Genomic DNA, 21,645 nt, shown 5'->3' with positions numbered 1-21,645 from the left:
TGATGACATCCAGCATAGTAATTTGATTATTTATAATTTTATTTGTATTTAATTAAAATTATTTGTTATTTTAATTTTACTTTTGCCTGATCCAAAATCACAAATATTTCTCATGTATTTCCTTGTAGAAGTACTGTGGTTTCCATCTTTCCTTTAGGTTTACAGTCTATTTTGAGTTAATTCTTGTATATGATATTAATTAAGAGTCAAAATTAATCTTTTGAAATGATTTATATTTGAAGGCAGAGAAAGACAAATAGAAAGCACTTCTGTTTCCTGGTTTTCTCCCCTGTGCCGCCCACAATGGCCAGGACTGGGCTGGGCCAATGAGTTAGAACTCAGTCAGGTCTCCCTTGGGGGTTGCAGGAGCCCAGTTTCTCGAGCCATCCCTGCTGCCTCTCAGGGTCTGCATTAGCAAGAAGCTGGAGTCAGGTGCCAGGAGCTTCTTCTGGGTCTCCCACGCAGGTGCAGGGGCCCAAGCACATGGGCCATCTTCTACTGCTTTCCCAGGCCATAGCAGGGAGCTGATTGGAAGTGGAGCAGCCAGGACTCAAACCCATGCTCACATGGCATGCTGGTGTCACAGACGGCTTAATCCACTGCACAACAATGCCACCCCCTCTATTCATTTATTCTGAGGCCAATGCCACACTATCTTGATTACTACAAACTTATAACAAGCTTAGAAATCATAAAGTGTTTGTCTACACGTTTTTCAGTCAATATTAAGGTTCCATCCACTTCCATATAATGTTAGAATCATCTATCAGTTTTCACACACAAGCCTGCTGTAGGTTTTCTTAGGGTTTACACTGAGTCCAATCTGAGAATTTACATATTAACAATTTTGAGTCTTCTCACACCTTGAACAAGGTATCTCTCTCTTTTACATAGGTCTCCTTAAATATCTCTCAAGGTTTTTTTTTTTTTTTTTCGTTGTACAAGTCTTAAATTTTGGGGGCCAGTGTTGTTGCTTAGTAGGTAAAAGCTGCCTCCTGCAGTGCCAGCATCCCATGTGGGTGACAGTTCGAGTCCCAGCTGATCTACTTCCAATCCAGCTCCCTGCTAATGTGCCTGGGAAAGCAGTAGAGGACGGCCCAAGTGCTTGGGTCTCTGCACTCAGAAAGAAGCTCCTGGCTCCTGGCTTCAGCCTGGCCCAGCACCGGCCATTGTAGCCACTTGTGGAATGAATCAATGGATGAGAGATTCTCTCTCTCTCTCTCTCTCCCTCTCCCTCTCCTTCTCCTTGTTTGTAGCTCTTTCAAATAAACAACCAAATCTTTATTTAAAAAAAAAAACCTTAAATGTCTTTTACCAGATTTATCCTTAAGTGTTTCACATTTTGATGGCATTGTAAATAATATTTTCAAATTTTCACCCTCAAATTGTTTGTTGCTGATATGTAGAAATATGACTGAATGTTGTATATTGGTCTTACATCCTATAACCTTGCAAAATTCCCTGATTAGTTTCAGTAGTTTGTGAGGTTTTTGTTTGTTTTAGATCCTGTTGGATTGTTTACATATGTTGGCATATCATCAGAAAATAAGGATGCTTTTTCCTTCTTCTTTTCCAGTTTGGACACTTTGTTTCTTGACTTCCTAAGCAGGCTACAACCTTCAATACAGCCTTGAATAGGAATAGTGAGAGTAGGTGGCCTTCTTTTGTTCTTGAGCTTAACACTCAAGCTTTCCCCATTAAATGCAACATTGACAAGAGGTGTTTCAACCTGTCCTTTTTCAAACTGAGGAAAATTTTTTTATTCCTTGTTTCCTGAGGCTTTTTTTTTTAATTATTGTATTTATTTGAAAGACAGAGTTACAGAGAGTAGAGCTAGAGAGAAAGAGAGAGAGAGAAAGAGAGAAACAGGTTTTCATCTGCTGGTTCACTCCCCAGATGGCCGCAATGGCCATAGCTGCGCTGATCCGAAGCCAGGAGCCAGGAGCTTCTTCCAGTTCTCCCACGTGGGTGCCGGGGCCCAAGCACTTGGGCCATCTTCCACTGCTTTCCCAGGTGCATTAGCAGGGAGCTGGATCAGAAGTAGAACAGCTGAGACTCAAACCAGTGTCCATATGGGATGCTGGCTCTGCAGGCAGAGGCTTAAGCTACTACACCACAGCGCCGGCCCCTGTTGGTTTTTGTTGTTGTTGTCGAATCAAATGTTGACCTCGTAGAACAAGTTGGAAATTATTCTTTTAGTATTTAACTTTCTAATGTTTGTGGTTGACTTCTGACCAACCCTGTTTAACCACATCAAAAACATTTTTCTCTTTCACTTAAAGTACCCCCCATCGGTACAGCACGCCTGCCGTTGAGGCCATTTGGGGGGTGAACAACGGTAAAGGAAGACCTTTCTCTCTGTCTCTCTGTCTCTCTCTCTCACTGTCTAACTCTGCCTGTCCCCCTCGAAAAAAAAGATAGAAGTAGGATGATCAATCTCAGAGTGATTATTAGTGGTACTAAGAGGGACAAAGTGAATTTGAAAATATTAGAACAACAGAAAAATTAAATAAATTTTGCATCTTAATTTTTGTCTTTTTAGATGTACTGTTATCTCATTATCATAATCTCCAATTGAAGGAGAAAAGAGGGAAAAAAAGAACAAAATAAGGAAAGGTGTTTGATGAGACCCCAAAATATCCACGGCTTTTATTGTTTTCTTTTTTTAATCTATTTAAAAGAGAGAGACACAGACACATAGACAAAAAAAGAGACCTCCCATCTGCTGGTTCACTCCCCAAATGGTCACAACAGCCAGGGCTAGGGCAGAGCAAGGCCAGGAATTCAATCCAGGGCTCCCACACGGGTGGCAGGTGGCAGGGACCCAGTCACCTGAGACATCACCTTCTGCCTCGAGGATGCACACTGGCAGGAATGTGAAATGAGGGTATAGCTGGGACTTGAACCTATGCACTTCAATATGGGATGCAGGTATCTGAGTGTTGTGTTAACCACCTCACCCAACACCCACCTCCTATCCAAGATTTTTAGATTGAGTGATTTTCTTATTATTCATGACCACAGATGTCATCAAAAACGGTACCCACACCGTCTCCCTACTGCCAGCATTATTATTTGTTTCCACAATGAAGAAATTAATGCCTTGCTTCGGACATTGTCCAGTGTCGTGAATCTCACTCCATCTCATCTCCTTGAAGAAATTATCTTGGTAGATGACATGAGCGAATTTGGTAAGATTAATCCCTACTTTGAAGGTAGTACTCTCCCTGATGGAGAGTGCTTGGGTGTTTTATACAGTGAACATTTGGGGTAAGTATTGAAGGAGGCAATGCACTATGAGCTGTGTGTATATGGTGAGTTTGGAACAATTAGGTATTTTATGTAGCTTATGTATGAGTGTAGAGTTGGGAGAGGGACTCCACCTCATGACCTAATACCTCCCAAAGTCCATACTTCCAAATGCCATCATTCTGGGAATTAGATTTAAAAAAAAAAAAAGATTTTTATTTATTTATTTGAGAGGTAGAGTTACAAACAGTGAGAGGGAGAGACAGAGAGAAAGGTCTTCCATCCACTGGGTCACTCCCCAAATGGCTGCAATGGCCGGAGCTGCACCTATCCGAAGCCAGGAGCCAGGTGCTTCTTCCAGGTCTCCCATGCGGATGCAGGGACCCAAGGACTTGGACCATCTTCTGCTGCTTTCCCAGGCCATAGCAGAGAACTGGATTGGAAAAGGGGCAGCTGTGACTAAAACTGGTGCCCATATGGGATGCCAGTACCGCAGGAGGAGGATTAACCTACTGCGCCACGGCGCCAGCCCCAGGGTATTAGGTTTTGACATATGAACTTTAAGAGGACACAGACATTCAGTCCATGACATCTGGTAAGCTGCTCATAATTTGCTATGCTACGTAGTAGTCCTCCATAAGAAACTAAGGGGGCCAGGATATGAATGTGCTGTCAGATCAAATGTGTCTACTTCTCCTCCTAGACCTGAGCCTTGGGCCCACACAGATTCTCAACCACAGAACAAAGGGTTTTCTGTGTTCTGATGGAGCTGAAGATTGACACAGTCTTTCCTGTGATTCATGACAAATCTTCATATGCTGTAGGATGATGTAGGATGATTTTTTTAAACAGAACCTTTTTTTTTTTTTTTTTTTTTTTTTTTTTGCTTTTTATACCCATACGCACTCCTGATGAAACTCCTACAAGCTGGTGCACGGGTCCCAGGGGTCTGGGGCCCGGAGTTACACAAGCGCCTGGCCTTGACCTGCTGCCTCCACTTTTCCCATGGGCCTGGCCCCTTTTGATGGCAAGACAGCATAGTGACCATCTTTGGAGAAACCCCAGCCCTCTACTTCATGTCAATGATATCCACTGTCAGAGCTACCTTGTTCAGCCCCAAAGCCTGGCCCACAGAGCCTGCTTGCATCCTACACACTGGAGAGGCGTTTTCAGGATCTGAGCCAAAATGCTGCCCCGCCTTGCAAGCAAAGCTCTGAGGCCTGTGTCCTACCTCTCAGCAGGGCCCTGGCACTCTTTCTAAAGACGGGGAAGGAGATCTTGCTGTCTGCTGCCCTCGTCATGTGCTGGCCCCCATGGATCCCCAGTGCCTGGATGCAGATTCCTGGGACATGGGGATTTAGGCCTCTGCGGCACCTGTAATAATCTCACCTGGTCCCAGATTCCTTTCTAACCATCGTGTTGGCTGCCCAACACTTGGGTGATGGAGTTCTTTTTTCTAGAGTTGCTAGAAACATGATGGATAACCTTTCCCCACTGATGAGCAAACAGACTTTGAAGAGTTTAATAACTTGGCTAAGAGTTATTGCAAAGCCACAATCAGAGTTGATTACAGTATAGTTAGCACAGATATTAGCAAAGTCAGATTGTACCCAAGCCCCATAGCTCAAATTTTCTATTCAAATTTTAATAATGGCTTATCAAAATAGAAGTGTTTCACCAGAAGCATAGAAAAATGGATCACTTTTCTTTCTCTCCCTTACATAGGATACAATTTTCTTTTACAGTTGGAATCTCTGTGACATAGCATGGTTTTCAGAAATCCATGATAATGAATAATTTATAAATTATTTATAAATAATAGATCAGTTTAGAAATGTAAGTAGTTGTTGGATATCTTTCCAGATGATTTGAAAGAAGAGCTAGATCAGAAGCTGGAAGATTTTCGGGGAGTGGTTAAATTAATAAGAAACAAAAGAAGAGAGGGACTGATTCGTGCAAGATTGATCGGAGCAGCTCACGCTTCTGGTAAATATTTGTTCTGGACGTGAGCCCACGGCTGTGTCCAGCTCTTCCTTCTCACACACACGTCTTCCTCCACGTCCCCTCCAACTTCATCACAAAGTGGAAATAGAGCCCACTATCTTTTTTTTTTTTTAAGATTTATTTTACTTGAAAGAGTTACACACAGAGAGAAGGAGAGGCAGAGAGATAGAGACAGACAGAGAGGTCTTCCATCCGTTGATTCACTCCCCTATTGGCCCCAATGGCCAGAGCTGCGCTGATCCTAAGTCAGGAGCCAGGAGCTTCTTCCGGGTCTCTCACATGGATTCCGGGGCCCAGGGACTTGGGCCATCTTCTACTGCTTTCCCAGGCCACAGCAGAGAGCTGGATTGGAAGTGGAGCAGCCAGGACTCAAACTGACACCCATATGGGATGCTGGCACCACAGGTGGCAGCCTCACCCGCTATGCCACAGCGCCGGCCCCAACTCCACTACTTTTTAAGCTGCTTTTGCCACTGTTAACGCATTCTGCTTTAGAACATGGACTTGTTATTTCAAATGGAAGATACTCGTTTGCAGGGACCCTAATGTCAGCCCCAGCCCCAAGCTGAGTCCCTCCAAACACAAACTCTGAGATGGAGTTCTCTGCGTGGGGACCCAGCAGTAACCAACCAGGGCAGGAGTGAGGAGAGCAAGCATTCGTGGGGGCGGGGAGGGACTAGAGATACAGGGCTTCCCCGTGGAGAGCACCAAAGGCAAACATGGGTTGGTTTAGGGCGACCTGGCAGCAGGGGCCATGATGAGGAGAAAAGTTGATGGGGGAAATGAGTGTGAATGATAAAAGGGAAACGGAGATGCAGTGTGCGTCAGCTTCCAGTCTGACACATGTGAAGGGGGCAGGGAGGGGGTTGGTACCAAGAGCTGGACCATGGTGGCGCTTTCAGAGAGGCTGGGGGGGGGGGGGGACCTGTGCCAAGACTGTGCTGAAGAAGTCCTACACTGGGGGTCCAAATGGTCCATCTCTGTCTCCGTACACATGCACTGTGCTCAGTCATTGGCTGGGCACAACCTGAGGACAGTGTGGCCTTGCAAGCCACAGTAGAGCCCAAAATTTGGGCAGCAGACAGTTGCTCTCTTGAAGGGAGGTCTGAGCATCACACTGCCGGCGTTGCCAGCAAAGACTTTCAGGGAGAGCCCACATCCAGACAAGGAGACCAGGCATGGGGCAGGCATTGAATGTGAACACCCCACCCCCAACCCCACCCCACCCCACAGGAAGAGAGGCGTAACCCCAGACAGGATAGCCCACTGTCTAGTGCATTTCCTAGGTGAGCCCTCAGCAGTTAGCCCTGTTGGGGGGCTGAGTCCTGGGGGAGAGGGGTGCAAGCAGCTCCTTAGAGGGCGCATGCTTCCTGCTCTCTGGCTTCCTGCCAAACCTGAATGATCCCAGGGGTCTCTGCAAGCCACGAAACCACAATCAAAGGAGATGGATCATTCTGCAGGGGTATTTTACCAGGCTGTGTTGCAGCCAGGTGAGACAGCCCACTGCTTAGCAAGGAACACTGCTTATTGAGTGGGATGCAAATAAAAGCAAAATTTGATCCTCTTTTTACATGTTTGCGGCTGATCAGTAGAAATATACTCTTACTTAACTACAAAGACAATACATATTCATTGTCCCAAATGCACTGTAAGCCATTAACACAATATGGTAGGCATCTTTTCAGGGTCTTTTTTTTTTTTTTTGACAGGCAGAGTTAGACAGTGAGAGAGAGAGACAGAGAGAAAGGTCTTCCTTCCATTGGTTCACCCCCCAAGTGGCCGCCATGGCTGGCACGCTGCGCTGATCTGAAGCCAGGAGCCAGGTGCTTCCTCCTGGTCTCCCATGCAGGTGCGGGGCCCAAGCACTTGGGCCATCATCCACTGCCTTCCTGGGCCACAGCAGAGAGCTGGACTGGAAGAGGAGTAACTGGGACAGAATCCAGTTTATTTATTTGAAAGGCAGAGAGACAGAAAGACCAAAGGAGATTGGACAGAGAAAGCAAGAGAGAGATCTTTCTTTCTTTATTTCTTTTTTATTTTATTTTATTTTTTATTTTTTTGACAGGCAGAGTGGACAGTGAGAGAGAGAGACAGAGAGGAAGGTCTTCCTTTTGCTGTTGGTTCACCCTCCAATGGCCACCACGGCCGGTGTGCTGCTGCGGCCGGCACACCACGCTGATCTGAAGCCAGGAGCCAAGTGCTTCTCCTGGTCTCCCATGTGGGTGCAGGGCCCAAGGACTTGGGCCATCCTCCACTGCTTTCCCAGGCCACAGTAGAGAGCTGGCCTGGAAGAGGGGCAACCGGGACAGAATCTGGTGCCCCTACCAGGACTAGAACCTGGTGTGCCGGCGCCACAGGCGGAGGATTAGCGTATTAAGCCGTGGCACCGGCCAAGAGAGAGATCTTTCATTAACTCTCCAAATAAATGACTCCAACAGATGGGGCCGGGCCAGGCCAAAACCAGGAGCCAGGAACTCCATCCAGGTCTCCCACATGGGTGACAGGAACCCAACTACTTGTACAATCATCTGCTATGTTCTCAGGCACATTAGTAGGAAGCTGGATTGAAAACAGAGCAGCCAGAACTTGAACAAGCACTCCAATATGAGCTGCTGGCATCCCAAGCAGCATTTTAACTCATAGTGCCACAATGCCCACCCCTTTGTCCATTTATAATGCACATGTATACATGCACAGGATGTTAAGGGTTTGTTTTTGTTTTTTTTTTTTAAGATTTATTTAGTTGAAAAACAGGAGTGACAGAGAGTGAGAGAGAGAGAGAGAGAGTGAGAGAGAGAGAATATCATAGACTGAGATCTTCCATCTACTAGCTACTCCTTAAATGGCTACAGCAGCCAGGGCTGGTCCAGGCCAAAGCCAAGAGCCTGGAACCATGTCTCCTACATGGGTGGCAGGGACCCAGGTACTTGATCCGCCCTCCACTGCTTTCCCAGATGAATTAGCAGGAAGCTGGGTTGGAAGTGGAACAGCCAGGACTCAAGCCAGCACTCCAGTATGGGATGCCAGTGTCACTAGTGGTGGCGTAACCTGGAATCATACTATTGATATTATCTTGAGGTTTTTTCTTTTAATTTATTTTTAAGGTTTAAGAACTTTTCCCATGGCCATAGTTTTTATATATTTTTTAATGTTTCCTATTTAAAACTATTTCCTATTTAATTTTTTTAATGTTTCCTATTTTTAATGGCTGCATTGTATGTATTCTAAATAGACTTCATAAATGATTGTCATAATTTCCTCATTTCTCAATTGGTGGTTTTCATTTTTACTACTAAAAAAATATTGCACTGACAATTCTTGTAAATGTATCTTTATGTGCAAATGTGGGGTTGTGCCTATAGGATAAATTCCTAAAAATGGAATTGCTGTGTAAAAGATAGTACTTATTTTAAATTTTGATGGATACTGTCAAATTGTTCTTAAAAATGTTTGCACCAGTTAACAGCCCTGCAGCCAGTGATGGATATTATCAGTCTTGCTAATATTTCCCATAGTTAATTAGATTAAAAAAAAAAGTGTCTCTTCTTTTCTTGGCATTTAAGCATTGTGAAGTGTACAAGTGCACAACATATGTGACAGAGAAGCTGCTACAAACCAGTATGGGAAGAAAGGTGGAGTTTTCCATTTCTGTTTTTGTTGTGCTTGTTTTTTAGTGGTGCCTGAACAATTAGCTATTTGGGAAAATTGTTTACTTTTCTTTTTTAAGTTAATTTCTTCTCACCTTTTCTTTTTAAGATGTACTTATTTATTTGAAAGAGAGAGAGAGCGAGAGAGAGAGAGAAGGACTGACAGATCTCCCATTCTCTGGTTCACTCCCCAGATGGCTACATCAGCCGGGGCTGAGCCTGGCTGAAGCCAGGAACCAGGTGCTTCCTCCTGGTTTCCCACGTGGGTGCAGGGGCCCAAGCACTTGGGCCATCTTCCACTGCTTTCCCAGGCCACAGCAGAGAGCTGGACTGGAAGTGGAGCAGCTGGGACACAAACCAGTGCCCACACAGGAAGCTGGCATTGCAGACAGCAGCATACTCACTACCCTACAACACTGGCCAGTCTTCTCATCTTTTAGAAAGGATTCATTCATTTGCTTGAAAGGCAGAATGCCAAAGAGAGGGAGAGACACAGAGAGAAAACCTCCATGTGCTGGTTCACGCCCCAGATGTCAGCAACAGCCAGCACTGGGTCAGGCCAAAGCCAGGAGTCAGAAACTCCACTTGGGTCTCCCACAGGGATAGCAGAGTCCCAAGTACTTAGGCCACCTTCCTCTGCTTTCTCAGGCGCATTAGCAGGAAGCTGGATGGGAAGCAGAGCAGCCAGGACTTGAAACTGTGCTCCCCTATGGGATGCCAGCATTGCAGGCAGCCCCTTAGCTCCCTATGTGACAACACAGCCCCAGCCAAGCTCTTCTACACTGGCTGCACCACTAACATTTCCTCCAGCAATGGACAAGATGTTCGATTTCTCTAATCCTTGCTAACATTATGTTTCCATTTTTTGAAGGTCATAGTTATCCTGGTACCTCACGTTGGTTTTTATTTGCATTTCTTTAAGAAGCAGTGTTGTTGAAACTTTGTCCTTGTGGCTTGTTAGCCAATTGTCTATTTTTGTGGGAAAATCAGATGCCATTTTTCACTTAACAAATTAGAAGCCATAATTTGAAAATGCTCACTAGTGTTATGCTATACCGTAGAAACTATTTTTGGTGGAAAATGCAAAGTATAAAACTGTGTGGAGCGCCAGTTCTAGTCCTGGCTTCTCCTTTTCCAATCCAGCTCTCTGCTATGGCCTGGGAAAACAGTGGAGGATGGCCCAAGTCCTCGGGCCCCTGCACCCACATGGGAGACCCAGAAGAAGCTTCTGGCTTCAGATTGGTGCAGCTCCGGCCATTGCGGCCATCTGGGGAGTGAACCAGCAGATGGAAGACCTCTCTCTCTGTCTCTACCTCTCTCTGTAACTCTGTCTTTCAAATAAATAACTCTTTAAAAAAAAAAAACAACAACAACTATGTACCACCAGTAGTATGAAAACTTATCTATAGTCAAATAGTCAAAATGGGACCCTTCTCGGCTTAGTTTTGGCTGAGGCATGAGGAAAAGGTGTTCTATACCAGTGTGATTCAGTAAGTTCTCAGACATCAAAGCAACACCAGAAATACACTGGAGTGGATGAGAAGTGAACTGATGTTAGTTTCTTGCCTGAGAATCAAAAAGATTTTAAATAAAAAGAAGAAGAAAATAGAGGAGTGGGCATTTGGCAAAGGGGTTAGGACACTGCTTGGAACTCCCACATCTTATTGGAGCTCCTGGATTTTAGTGCCTGCTCCACTTCCTATTCCAGCTCCTTGTTCACACACACCATGGGAGGCAGCAGGTGGGGCTCAGGTGCTTGGGTTCTTGGGACCCACGTGAGACCTGGCTTGAGTTCCTGGGTCCTGGCTTTGGCCTGGCTCAGCCCTGGCTGTTGCATGCCTGTGGGAAATGAACCACGGACGGAAGACCTTTGTCTCTGTGTCTCTTAAAAAAATGAAAATAAACACAATTTCTTTTTCAAAAGAGACTGTGGCTAGCTACAGAGCAAAGGACACTGGCTTCTAGGTTAGTGTGTGCTCAGGTGGCGTCCGAGCGAGGGAGCTGCGGAGACCTTCTTGGATGGTGTCCAGTAGACCGTGTAGAAAGATGAACAGATCTCAGCCGAGGAGAAGCTGGAGGTAGAACACAGGATCCTAAGGCATTAACAGAGTCTGGACCACCAGGATAGAAACATGTGCCCAATCTGTGGGAGCTACGGATAAGATGGGAAGGGCGCCCCCAGCAGTGCTATGTGGGCCATACCATGGCAGAAGTCAGCTCAGAGAGCACCAAGCTATCCTGGCACAGGTCCAGGCAAGAGCGTTCCTGCTCCCTCCCCACCCATGTTTTACATCAGAACTGGACATGTGTTCCAATTTCCCACCGACATCACCAACACTTGCTGCTGTCTTTTCATTACAGCCATCCCCGTGGATGGGAAGTGGTTTTTCACTGTGGTTTTGATTAATGTTTCCTAATGGAAAATGTTGAGCACTTTTCATGTACTCATCAACCATTGGTTTATCTTCTCCAGAGAAATGTCCGTGCAAGTCCTTTGCCCCTTTGTTAAATCAAGTCATCTTTTTATGATTTGTAAGAGTTCTTTATATATTCTGCATAGGAGTCAGATACGTGACTTGCAAACGTTTTCTCCTCTTCTATGGATATTTTTATTGGTGGTGTCTGAGCACAGAAGTTTTTAGTTTTGCTGAAGTCCAAATATCTGTTTTTCTCGTTACCTATTTTTGGTATAATATCTCTGAAGCCATTGCCTTAACCACGGTCATGAAATTTATGCCTGTTTTTTTTCTGAGTTTTATAGTTTTAGGCCTCACCTTTAGGCCTGTGATCCATTTAACTTAATTTTTGGGTATGATATGAGGTCAGGGTCCAATTTCATTCTTTTGCATGGGAATGTCCAGTTGTTTCATCAAAAAAGCTGTTATATAAAAGAATATTTCTTCAATGAATTGTCTTAGCACCCTTGTGAAAAAACAATTGACCATGAACATGTGATTCGTTTCTGGACACTCAGTTTTATGCCTTTTGTCTATATGTCTACATTTATGCCAGCATCATGCTGTTTTGATTATTTTAGTTTTTTTTTATTATTTTAGTTTTGTAGGAAGTCTTGAAATCAGAAAGTCCTGCAACTTTACTATTGTTTTTCAACATTGTTTTGACTAATCTAGGTCTCTCCCCACCCCTTACGAGTTTTAGGGAACATTTCTGCAAAAAGAGCCAGCTGAGATTTTGATAGGAATTGCAATGACTCTGTAGCTCAAGCTGGGGATTATCGACATTTTAATACTATTTTTTAAAAGATTTATTTTATTTATTTGAAATTCAGTGTTACAGAGAGAGGTAGAGACAGAGAGAGATTTTCCACCCGCTGGTTCACTCCCCAGACGGCCTCAATGGCCGGAGTTCCGCTTCTCCGAAGCCAGGAACCAGGAGCTTCTTCCGGGTCTCCCACGTAGGTGCAGGGGCCCAAGGACTTGGGCCATCTTCTACTGCTTTCCCAGGCCACAGCAGAGAGCTGGATTGGCAGAGGAGCAGCCGGGACTAGAACTGGCGCCCATATGGGATGCCGGCGCTTCAGGCTGGGGCTTTAACCAGCTGCGCCACAGTACCGGCCCTGACATTTTAATACTATTACATCTTCCTACCTTCTCTTGCCAATAACTCAACCAGAAAAGGTATTTCTAACCAATGAATACTTTTCACACTTTCCTAATGATCTTTTCAAAAGATTTACTTATTTATTTTAAAGTCAGGTTTACAGAGAGAGAAATCTTCCACCTGCTGGTTCACTCCCCAGATGGCTGCAACTGCCAGGGCTGGCCCAGGCTGAAGCCAGGAGTCAGGAGCCAGGAGCTTCATCCTGGTTCCCACGTGGTACTTGAGAGTACCAAGTACAAGGACTTGGGCCATCTTCTGCTTTTCTCAGGCCATTAACAGGGAATTGGATTGGAAATGGAGCAGCCAGGACTTGAACCAGTGCCCATATGGCATGCTGGCGTCACAGGAAGTGGATTTACCCACTACACCACAATACTGGCCCCTTTCCTAATGATTTTATGTTGGCTAAAAGAAAAAGTAAATTCTGCAGCCTGAGTTTTGAAGTCCCAATCGGAGTCCATCTGGTGTCCTTTGACAACATACTTTCTTTTTTTTTTTTTTTTCTTTTTTTTTTTTTTATTTTTATTTTTTGACAGGCAGAGTGGACAGTGAGAGAGAGAGACAGAGAGAAAGGTCTTCCTTTGCCGTTGGTTCACCCTCCAATGGCCGCCGCGGCCAGCGCGCTGCGGCCGGCGCACCGCGCTGATCCGATGGCAGGAGCCAGGAGCCAGGTGCTTTTCCTGGTCTCCCATGGGGTACAGGGCCCAAGCACCTGGGCCATCCTCCACTGCACTCCCTGGCCACAGCAGAGAGCTGGCCTGGAAGAGGGGCAACCGGGACAGAATCCGGCGCCCCGACCGGGACTAGAACCCGGTGTGCCGGCGCCGCTAGGCGGAGGATTAGCCTAGTGAGCCGCGGCGCCGGCCGACAACATTCTTTCTTGACTTTGCTATGTGCTTTGTTCCCATGTTCTCTTCCTCCTTTTTTTTTTTTTTTTTTTTAAGATTTATTTATTTATCAGGAAGTCAGAGTTGCACAGGAAGAAAGAATGGTCTTCCTTATGCTGGTTCATTCCCCAGGTGGCTGCAAGAGCCAGAGCTGGGTTAGGCTGAAGCCAGGAGCCAGGATCTTCATCTGGGTCTCCCACTTGGATGCGAGGTTCCAAGCACTTGGCCATCTTCTGCTGCTTTCCCAGGCCATTAGGAGGGAGCTGGACCAGAAATGGAACAGCTAGGACTCTAACCAGTGCCCATGTGAGATGCTGGCATTGCAAGTGTCAGCTTTACCTGCTATGCCACAATGCCGGCCCCTATTCCCACATTCTCTAAACAGAATAGACCCTCATTAACTCAAGAGCAAAAACAATTGTGCATTTCTGCATCCCAAGTACAGAACTCAACAAGTATATTCTCAGTAAAAATGTTAAAAGTAGTTGATCAGGCCGGCGCCGCTGCTCAATAGGCTAATCCTCCGCCTTGCGGCGCCGGCACACCGGGTTCTAGTCCCGGTCGGGGCGCCGGATTCTGTCCCAGTTGCCCCTCTTCCAGGCCAGCTCTCTGCTGTGGCCCGGGAGTGCAGTGGAGGATGGCCCAAGTGCTTGGGCCCTGCACCCCATGGGAGACCAGGATAAGTACCTGGCTCCTGCCATCGGATCAGCGCGGTGCGCGGGCCGTGACGGCCATTGGGGGGTGAACCAACAGCAAAGGGAGACCTTTCTGTGTCTCTCTCTCTCTCTCACTGTCCACTCTGCTTGTCAAATAAATAAAAAAAAACAAACAAACCAACAAAAGTAGTTGATCAGTCAAGGCCAAACTAGAATGATTTTTTTTAAAGATTTATTTATTTTTTGAAGGGCAGAGTTACAGAGCAAAGGAGACACACACACACACACACACACACACACACAGAGAGATGGTTCATTCCCCAGAAGACCACAACAGCTAGGACTGGGCTTGATAGAAGCCAGGAGCCAGGAGCTTCTTCTGTGTCTCCTACGTGGGTGCAGGGGCCTAAGCATTGGGCCATCTTCTACTGCTTTCCCAGGCATATTAGCAGAGAGCTGGATCAGAAGTGGAGCAGCCAGGACTTGAACCGGAGCCCATATGGGATGCTGGCATCAGAGGGAGCAGCTTTACCCACTATACCACAATGCCAGCCCCTAGAATGCTTTTTAAAAATCGAATCCCAGCTCAGTTGCACCTGTTTCTTTAGAATTCTCCCCAAACCACTGACACTCAGTTCACCTGTTCCCTCTGAACATACACAGTGCATTGATTTCCCACATTTTTGGACATAAAAGAGGTGTGTCTTTTGGACATACCTCCCTTCCCCAAAAAACTACATGCACTTTAAGGGCCAAAAACATGTGAAATACCCAACCAACCCTCATTGCAATGAACTTGGATGTGGACTGGCATGTATTTCACGCTTGTGGACTAACACTGGCTTGTTTATGCCTCTGCAGGGGATGTCCTGGTGTTCCTGGACAGCCACTGTGAAGTGAACAAAGTCTGGCTGGAGCCCTTGCTGAATGTCATCGCCAAGGACCCCCACACGGTGGTGTGCCCTATAATAGATGTCATTGATGAGATGACCCTGGAATACAAGCCCTCGCCTATTGTGAGGGGAACTTTTAACTGGATGCTGCAATTTAAGTGGGATAACGTTTTCTCTTACGAGATGGAGGGACCAGAAGGACCTGCTAAACCAATCCGGTGAGAATCCTTCCGGGTATGGGGGAGCAACAGGACTCAGAAAAAAAAAGTCTTCAATGTCTCAGGCTTAAGGAAGAGAAATGTGTTGTTTTGCTATTTGTTTCTCAAAGTCTTCAATAATAGAATTTGGTCAGTGTTAAATTTCTTCCATTGAAAATGTGTACCTCACCCCTTTCTAAAAGTCTCTGTGGCTAGTAAATACTCCTGTGATGGCGGATGTCCACCTTTAGAACATGGACCAAGATGTATGTTCATCAATGGAAACTAATGCAGCATCCTGGATAGCCTGGAAGAAAGAGACACGTTTGTGAAATTCATATATATACACAATATATTTACATAAGTGTTTCCATCTATAATTTAAAAAAAGATTTATTTTAGTCATTTGAAAGGCAGAGTTACAGCTAGAGGCAGAGCCAGAGAGAGAGAGAGAGGTCTTCTATCCACTGGTTCGCTCCCCAAATGGCTGCAAAAATGGCCAGAGCTGAGCTGATCCAAAGCCAGGAGCCAGGAGCTTCTTCTGGGTCTCCCACGCAGGTGCAGGGGCCCACTTGGGCTATCTTCCATTGCTTTCTCAGGCCGTAGCAGAGAGCTGGATCAGAAATGGAGCAGACAGGACTCTAACCAGTGCCCATATGGGATGCCAGCACAGCAGGCTGGGGCTTTAACCTGCTGCACCACTATACCGGCCCCTCCATCTGTAATTTCCAAGGCTGTGATGAATGTCATCTTCCTAGATAATCAGTCCTGGAAAAATGTCTTTGTAAATATGAGAAGAGTTGAACTTGAATTTAGGTCTCAGTTCACTGTACAAAGCTTGAATGTTAGGACTCCTTATTTTGTTTACCAGGCTTTTTATAAAGAGGCTCCCTCCAGGCGATTCCCCACATGTACTGATACATATTTAAAAAGATTTATTTATTTATTTAAAAAGCAGAGTGGTGATGGCAGGGAGAAGGAGGGAGAGAGGGAGAGAGGGGGAGGGAGAGAGAGAGGGAGAGAGGGAGAGAGGGGGAGGGAGAGAGAGAGAGAGAGAGAGAGAGAGAGAGAGAGGAAAGAGAAAGAGAGAGAGAGACAGCGAGAGAAATCCAAGTTGCATCCTATGGTTCACTCCCCAATTCTTGCAATAGCCAGGATGGAGCTCAAGGACTTGAGCCATCATCTGCTGACTTCCCAGGAGCATTAGCAGGAAACTGGATCAGAAAAGGAGCAGCTGTGACTAGGTGCGCCTGATTCTAGTACAGGCTCAATAGGTCCTTGTGGGAATCCTAAGTAGAGGCTGAACCCACTGTGCCACAACACCCACCCCAATAGTTTTGACAGCTGGCTCACTCCTGTTAGCCATTTTGTTTCACAAACCCCGTGAATAAATTCCCCAACAGTGTAGCCTGGTCCTTCATCTTTGCCTCTCTTTTAAATTAGCTAAGGCTGTGTGGTCTGTGCCAGTTCACTTCACTTCTCGCTGCCTTATTTCCTTATTTGTAAAAGCTGGAGGACAGTAATACTTCACTATGCTGTTATGAGAGTTAAATGATTACACAGATGTTAGCTGTCTTCATTCACTCAACCACCTCCCGGATCTCTCATCTCTAGACTACTGGATACCTCACTGTAGGATCACAACCTAGGCCCACCCTAGCTATTTCCTGCTCTGCTCCATCCACACCTACCTTGGACATCATCCAGACAGCCCGTCCTTTCACTTCCCCTCTCATTCTTCATTGTGTTCTTTCTTTTTATGTGGTCTAGATTTTTCTGACCTGTAAATTCGCTTCTCCTTTTGCCAATACCTCGCTTCCCCACCCCACCACACTTCTACCACAACAGCCCAGCAAATCTCCAACACTGAACCAACTCTGCCATCTGCGCATTTGTACCTTCTGAAATGTGTATCAAGGTAAGTCTAGCATTAATAGGGTTGCCTTGTAGTTTTTAACTATAAATGGTACCAGTATTCAAGATGGTCTTGAGAAAACTCCATAATGGCTGTCTGTGGAATCAGTTTAATATTTGTGTCCCTTTCTAGGTCACCTTCCATGGCTGGAGGAATTTTTGCCATCCACAGGCATTACTTTAAAGAAATTGGACAGTATGACAAGGACATGGATCTTTGGGGAGGAGAAAATGTGGAAATTTCATTACGGGTAGGTCCGACTTTGTTATATAAATAGCTACCTCCCTACACAGAGAGTGAACTCTGATGTTAAGTCACTTAACATATGTGGAAGTTATGCCCAATCTCTCTGCAAGAATATCTACTACCGTTGCAGGGTCACATGTGATAAATAACAGACAGGGCTCCTCCCACATCTGAAAACATTATATAGAACACCAGATTTTCTCATCACACACACATCCTGTCATTTTACTGTTTGGCAGGAAATTCAATGAACACACTTTTAATCTACCTGTGGATTCCCTTTTATGGTCTTGGTTATTGTATTCTTTTTCTAATTATTTTCTGTTTTGGATTCAGTTTTTTTTTTTTTAAGACTTCTTTATTTATTTGAAAGAGTTATGCAGAGAGAGAAGGAGCGGCAGAGAGAGAGAGAGAGGGAGAGAGAGAGAGGTTTTCCATCCTCTGGTTCACTCCCCAGTTGGTTGCAATGGCTGGAGCTGTGCCAATCCAAAGCCAGGAGCCAGGTGCTTCTTCCTGGTCTCTCATGTGGGTGCAGGGGCCCAAATGCTTGGACTATCTTCTACCGCTTTCCCAGGCCATAGCAGAGAGCTTGATCAGAAATACAGCAGCCGGGACTCGAACCAGCACCATATGGGATGCTGGCACTGCAGGCGGCAGCTTTACCTGCTATACCACAGCGCCGGCCCCCTGGATTCAGTTTTGTCACCTATTTTGCCTTCTTTCTATTGGCGACTTAGTCCCTTCATGTCTTCAGTTCTTTTAAGGCACAGGCTTCTTCCACAGGGCTTCAGATACCGTGTTATGTATAAAGGATGGCTAGAGCAGTATGCTCGCAGTATCTCATAAGTTTGTTTTCACTGCTTCCTCCCTCCCCCACAACCTTTTTCATTCTGATCCAGGCATTATTGCAGAACATCCAAGCCTTTGGCACTTTTTATTCTATTTCGTTGGCTACTCCTCATTTTATTACATTACCCTCTGGGAATATGGTATAGGAATTTCCTTCTTAAAGGATTGAGCAACTTAATAAGCACAACCTATATCCCAGACTAGGATAAATTTTGTGAATGGTGTGTGTATATTCGGAAAGTATGGGTGTTCCTTTTTCTGGCTCTGTGTTCCCTGTGAATAGCAAATGACAGCTAACTATTATTCAGATGTATAAATTACCTCTGCTCAAGGGTTCACAATGGCCCCTTTCCTAATGACCCCTTAATCTTCTAAGTTTGCTCATTCTTTTCATAAACAGATATCTAAATTAATAAAATGCTAAAGCAATCTCTTGACCCTGGCAGCAGTCTCTGTTTTTTTTTTTTCAAAGATTCACTTTATTTTATTTGAAAGGCAGAGCTGCAGAGAGAGACACAGAGCGAGAGAGAGAGAAAGATCTTTCGCCTGCTGGTTTACCCTCCAAATGGCCACAATGGCTGGGGCTGGGCCAGGCTGAACCTAGGAGCCAGGAGCTTCTTCCAGGTCTCCCATGTGGATGCAGGGACCTAAGCACCTGGGCCATCTTCTGCTGGTTTTCCCAGGGGCGTTGGCAGGGAGTTGGATCATAAGTGGAGCATCTAGGACTTGAACCACCACCCCTATGGGACGCAGGCACTGCAGGCGGTAGCTTAACCTGCTATGCCACAATGCCAGCCCCCTGGCAGCTGTCTTTAACCATGACAAGTAACAATGTCTTTCCCCAAAAAAGGATAATCTATACACCTGCACATATACTTTGATATCTCATTTACTATTTTTAAAGTTCTATCTATCTGAAAGGCAGAGTGAAAGAGAAGGAGGGCAGGGGAGAGAATCTCCCACCCACTGGTTCACTCCTGAATGCTGGCAACAACTATGGCAGGGCCAGGCTGATGCCAGAAATCATATTCCAGCCAAGTGTTCCATATGAGTGGCAGCTGCCTCCCAGGCGCATTAGCAGGAAGCTGGATCAGAAGCAGAGGAGTCAGAACCGGATCCCAGCCCTCTGATAAGGGTGCAGGTGTCCCAGGCTGCAGCTTAACCCACTGTACCACAATGACCATCCTTCATTTACTCTGTTTAAAGTTTAAAGATTTATTTGTTTGAAAAGGAGAGAGAGACAGAGAGAGAGAGAGAGAGAGACTTCTTCTGCTTCACTCTCCAAATGGCTCTACTGACTAGCGCTGGCCTTAGGCCAAAGGCAGGAGCCAGGAACTGCGTCAGGGTCTCCCTCGCAGGTGGCTGGGAGCCAAGTACTTGGGCCATCATCTGCTGCTTTCCTCAGCACAACAGCAGGGAGCCGGATGGAAAGCAGAGCAGCCAGGATTTGATCTGGCACTCCAATAAGGGATGCCAGCATCGCAAACAGAGGCTTAACCAGCTGCGCCACAATGCTGCCTCCCCTCCTCCCATTTCCTCTTTATTCCAATAAATCAGCATCCTAGAAGGCCCCTGACATGCTATGACATCATGCCAGAATCTGTCACCAGTTAATATTGAGGGTCTTGGGGTTGGCGCCGTGGTGCAGTAGGTTAATCCTCCGCCTGAAGCACTGGCATCCCATATAGGCACCGGTTCTAGTCCTGGCTGCTCCTCTTCCAGTCCAGCGCTCTGCTATGGCCTGGGAAAGCAGAAGATGGCCCAAGTCCTTGGGCCCCTGCACCCATGTGGGAGCCCAGGAAGAAGCTCCTGGCTCCTGGCCGATATGGCCATTTGGAGAGTGAACCAATGGACAGAAGACCTTTCTCTCTGTCTCTCCCTCTCACTATCTCTAACTCTACCTCTCAAATAAAAAAAAAAAAAAATATATATATATATATATAGAGAGAGAGAGAGAGAGAGAGAGGGTCTTAAGGGATGGCTTCTGGTTTCCCATCTACTTGAGGACCGGTCTCTTCCAGAAGTCTCCTTGGCCTGCCTGTAAGATGACATTCCTGCAGGTGTCCCCCACTCCTTCCACGGGAATTTCTGTGCTACTCCTCCCTTACACGTGGTGCCAGGAGGTTTCCGTCCTTGGCAGACTTCTCTTGTCAGCCCTCGAGCCCTGCTGGGCACTGCCATTATTTTTTAAAGGTTTGTTTGTTTGTTTATTTATTTATTTATTTAAAAGTCAGAGTTACAGAGAGAGAGAGAGAGAGAGGAGAGAGAGATTTTCTATCTGCTGGTTCACTCCCTAAATATGGCCGCAATGGCTGGGACTGAGCTGGTCCAAAGCCAGGAGCTGGGAACTTCCTCTGATTCTCCCACATAGGTGCAGGGGCCCAAGCACTTGAGCTATCTTCCACTGCTTTCCCAGGTGCAATAGCAGGGAGCTGGATCAGAAGTGGAGCAGCCAGGAGTCAAACCAGTTCCCATATGGGATGTCATTAACACAGGCAGAGGCCTCACCTGCTACCCCACAACTCTGGCCCCTTGATATCCATTCTGACTGAGTGGCATATCTCACAAAACACTTCAGAATATTGTTTTCAGTGAAAGTCTTAATTGCTTATCACTGTTGTCCAAGTTATTATTAGTCAGTAGTGGATTTTCTAAGAAAAATGTCTAAAATTCTGGAATATATGGTCTTACTTTTTAAGATTTTATCTATTTGCTTTTATTTGAAAGTCAGAGTTACAGGGAGAGAGAGAGAGAGAGACAGAGAGAGATCTTCCATCCACTGGTTCACTCCCAGATGGCCACAAGAGCTAGGGCTGGGCCAGGTGAGAGCCAAGAGCCGGGAGCTTCTTCCAGGTCACCCACATGGGTGGCAGGGGCCCAAGCACTTGGGCTGTGCTCTGCAGCTTTTCCCAGGCCATTCACATGGAGCTGCATTGGAAGTAAAGCAGCCAGGATAGGAACTGGAGCCCAGGCTGCATTGCAGGCAGTGGCTTTACCCACTACACCACAATGCCGGCCCCAGATATACGGTCTTGGTCAATTAGAATAGTGGTTCTCAAACTTGACCTTGAGTCAGAATCACCTAAAGAGCTGGTAAGATGCGGATTGCTGGGCCCCAACCCTAGCATTTCTGGTTCAGGATTTTCATCTCTAATTGGTTTCCGGGTAATGCTGGTCTGGGGACCGTGCAGGAATCATCGAAATTGAATAAACTCAAGAGTCATGGCAAATATGCTGTGAGATGTATGAATCATGAGTGCAAGATTTATATTCTTAGCTCATTCTTTGAGGTGTTATTTGTAATAGCAATAAAAATAACTAGAGGGGCTGGCGCTATGGCGCAGCGGGTTAACACCCTGGCCTGAAGTGCTGGCATCCCATGTGGGCACCGGTTCTAGTCCTGGCTGCCCCTCTTCCAATCCAGCTCTCTGCTATGGCCTGGGAAAGCAGTGGAGGATGGCCTGCATCCTTGGGCCCCTGC

At 46.0% G+C, this 21,645-nt stretch overlaps 1 protein-coding gene across 2 annotated transcripts in view; it reads left to right on the top strand.

The window, feature by feature from the left end:
* GALNTL5 (polypeptide N-acetylgalactosaminyltransferase like 5) overlaps positions 1 to 21,645 on the top strand; it is a 48,572-nt gene that overhangs the window by 19,895 nt on the left and 7,032 nt on the right. For both annotated transcript variants that reach the window (XM_002715078.5, XM_051857100.2), the window contains exons 4-7: positions 3,025 to 3,191; positions 5,113 to 5,235; positions 14,926 to 15,175; positions 17,202 to 17,319. In XM_002715078.5, coding sequence (XP_002715124.2) covers positions 3,025 to 3,191; positions 5,113 to 5,235; positions 14,926 to 15,175; positions 17,202 to 17,319 — 658 coding nt within the window. The remainder of the gene's footprint in view (positions 1 to 3,024; positions 3,192 to 5,112; positions 5,236 to 14,925; positions 15,176 to 17,201; positions 17,320 to 21,645) is intronic.

Source organism: Oryctolagus cuniculus, chromosome 7 (genome assembly GCF_964237555.1).
Source record: "Oryctolagus cuniculus chromosome 7, mOryCun1.1, whole genome shotgun sequence".
Lineage (NCBI taxonomy): Eukaryota > Metazoa > Chordata > Mammalia > Lagomorpha > Leporidae > Oryctolagus > Oryctolagus cuniculus.
The sequence above is the reverse complement of the archived record's forward strand: the minus strand, read 5'-3'. Positions and strand labels throughout refer to the sequence as shown.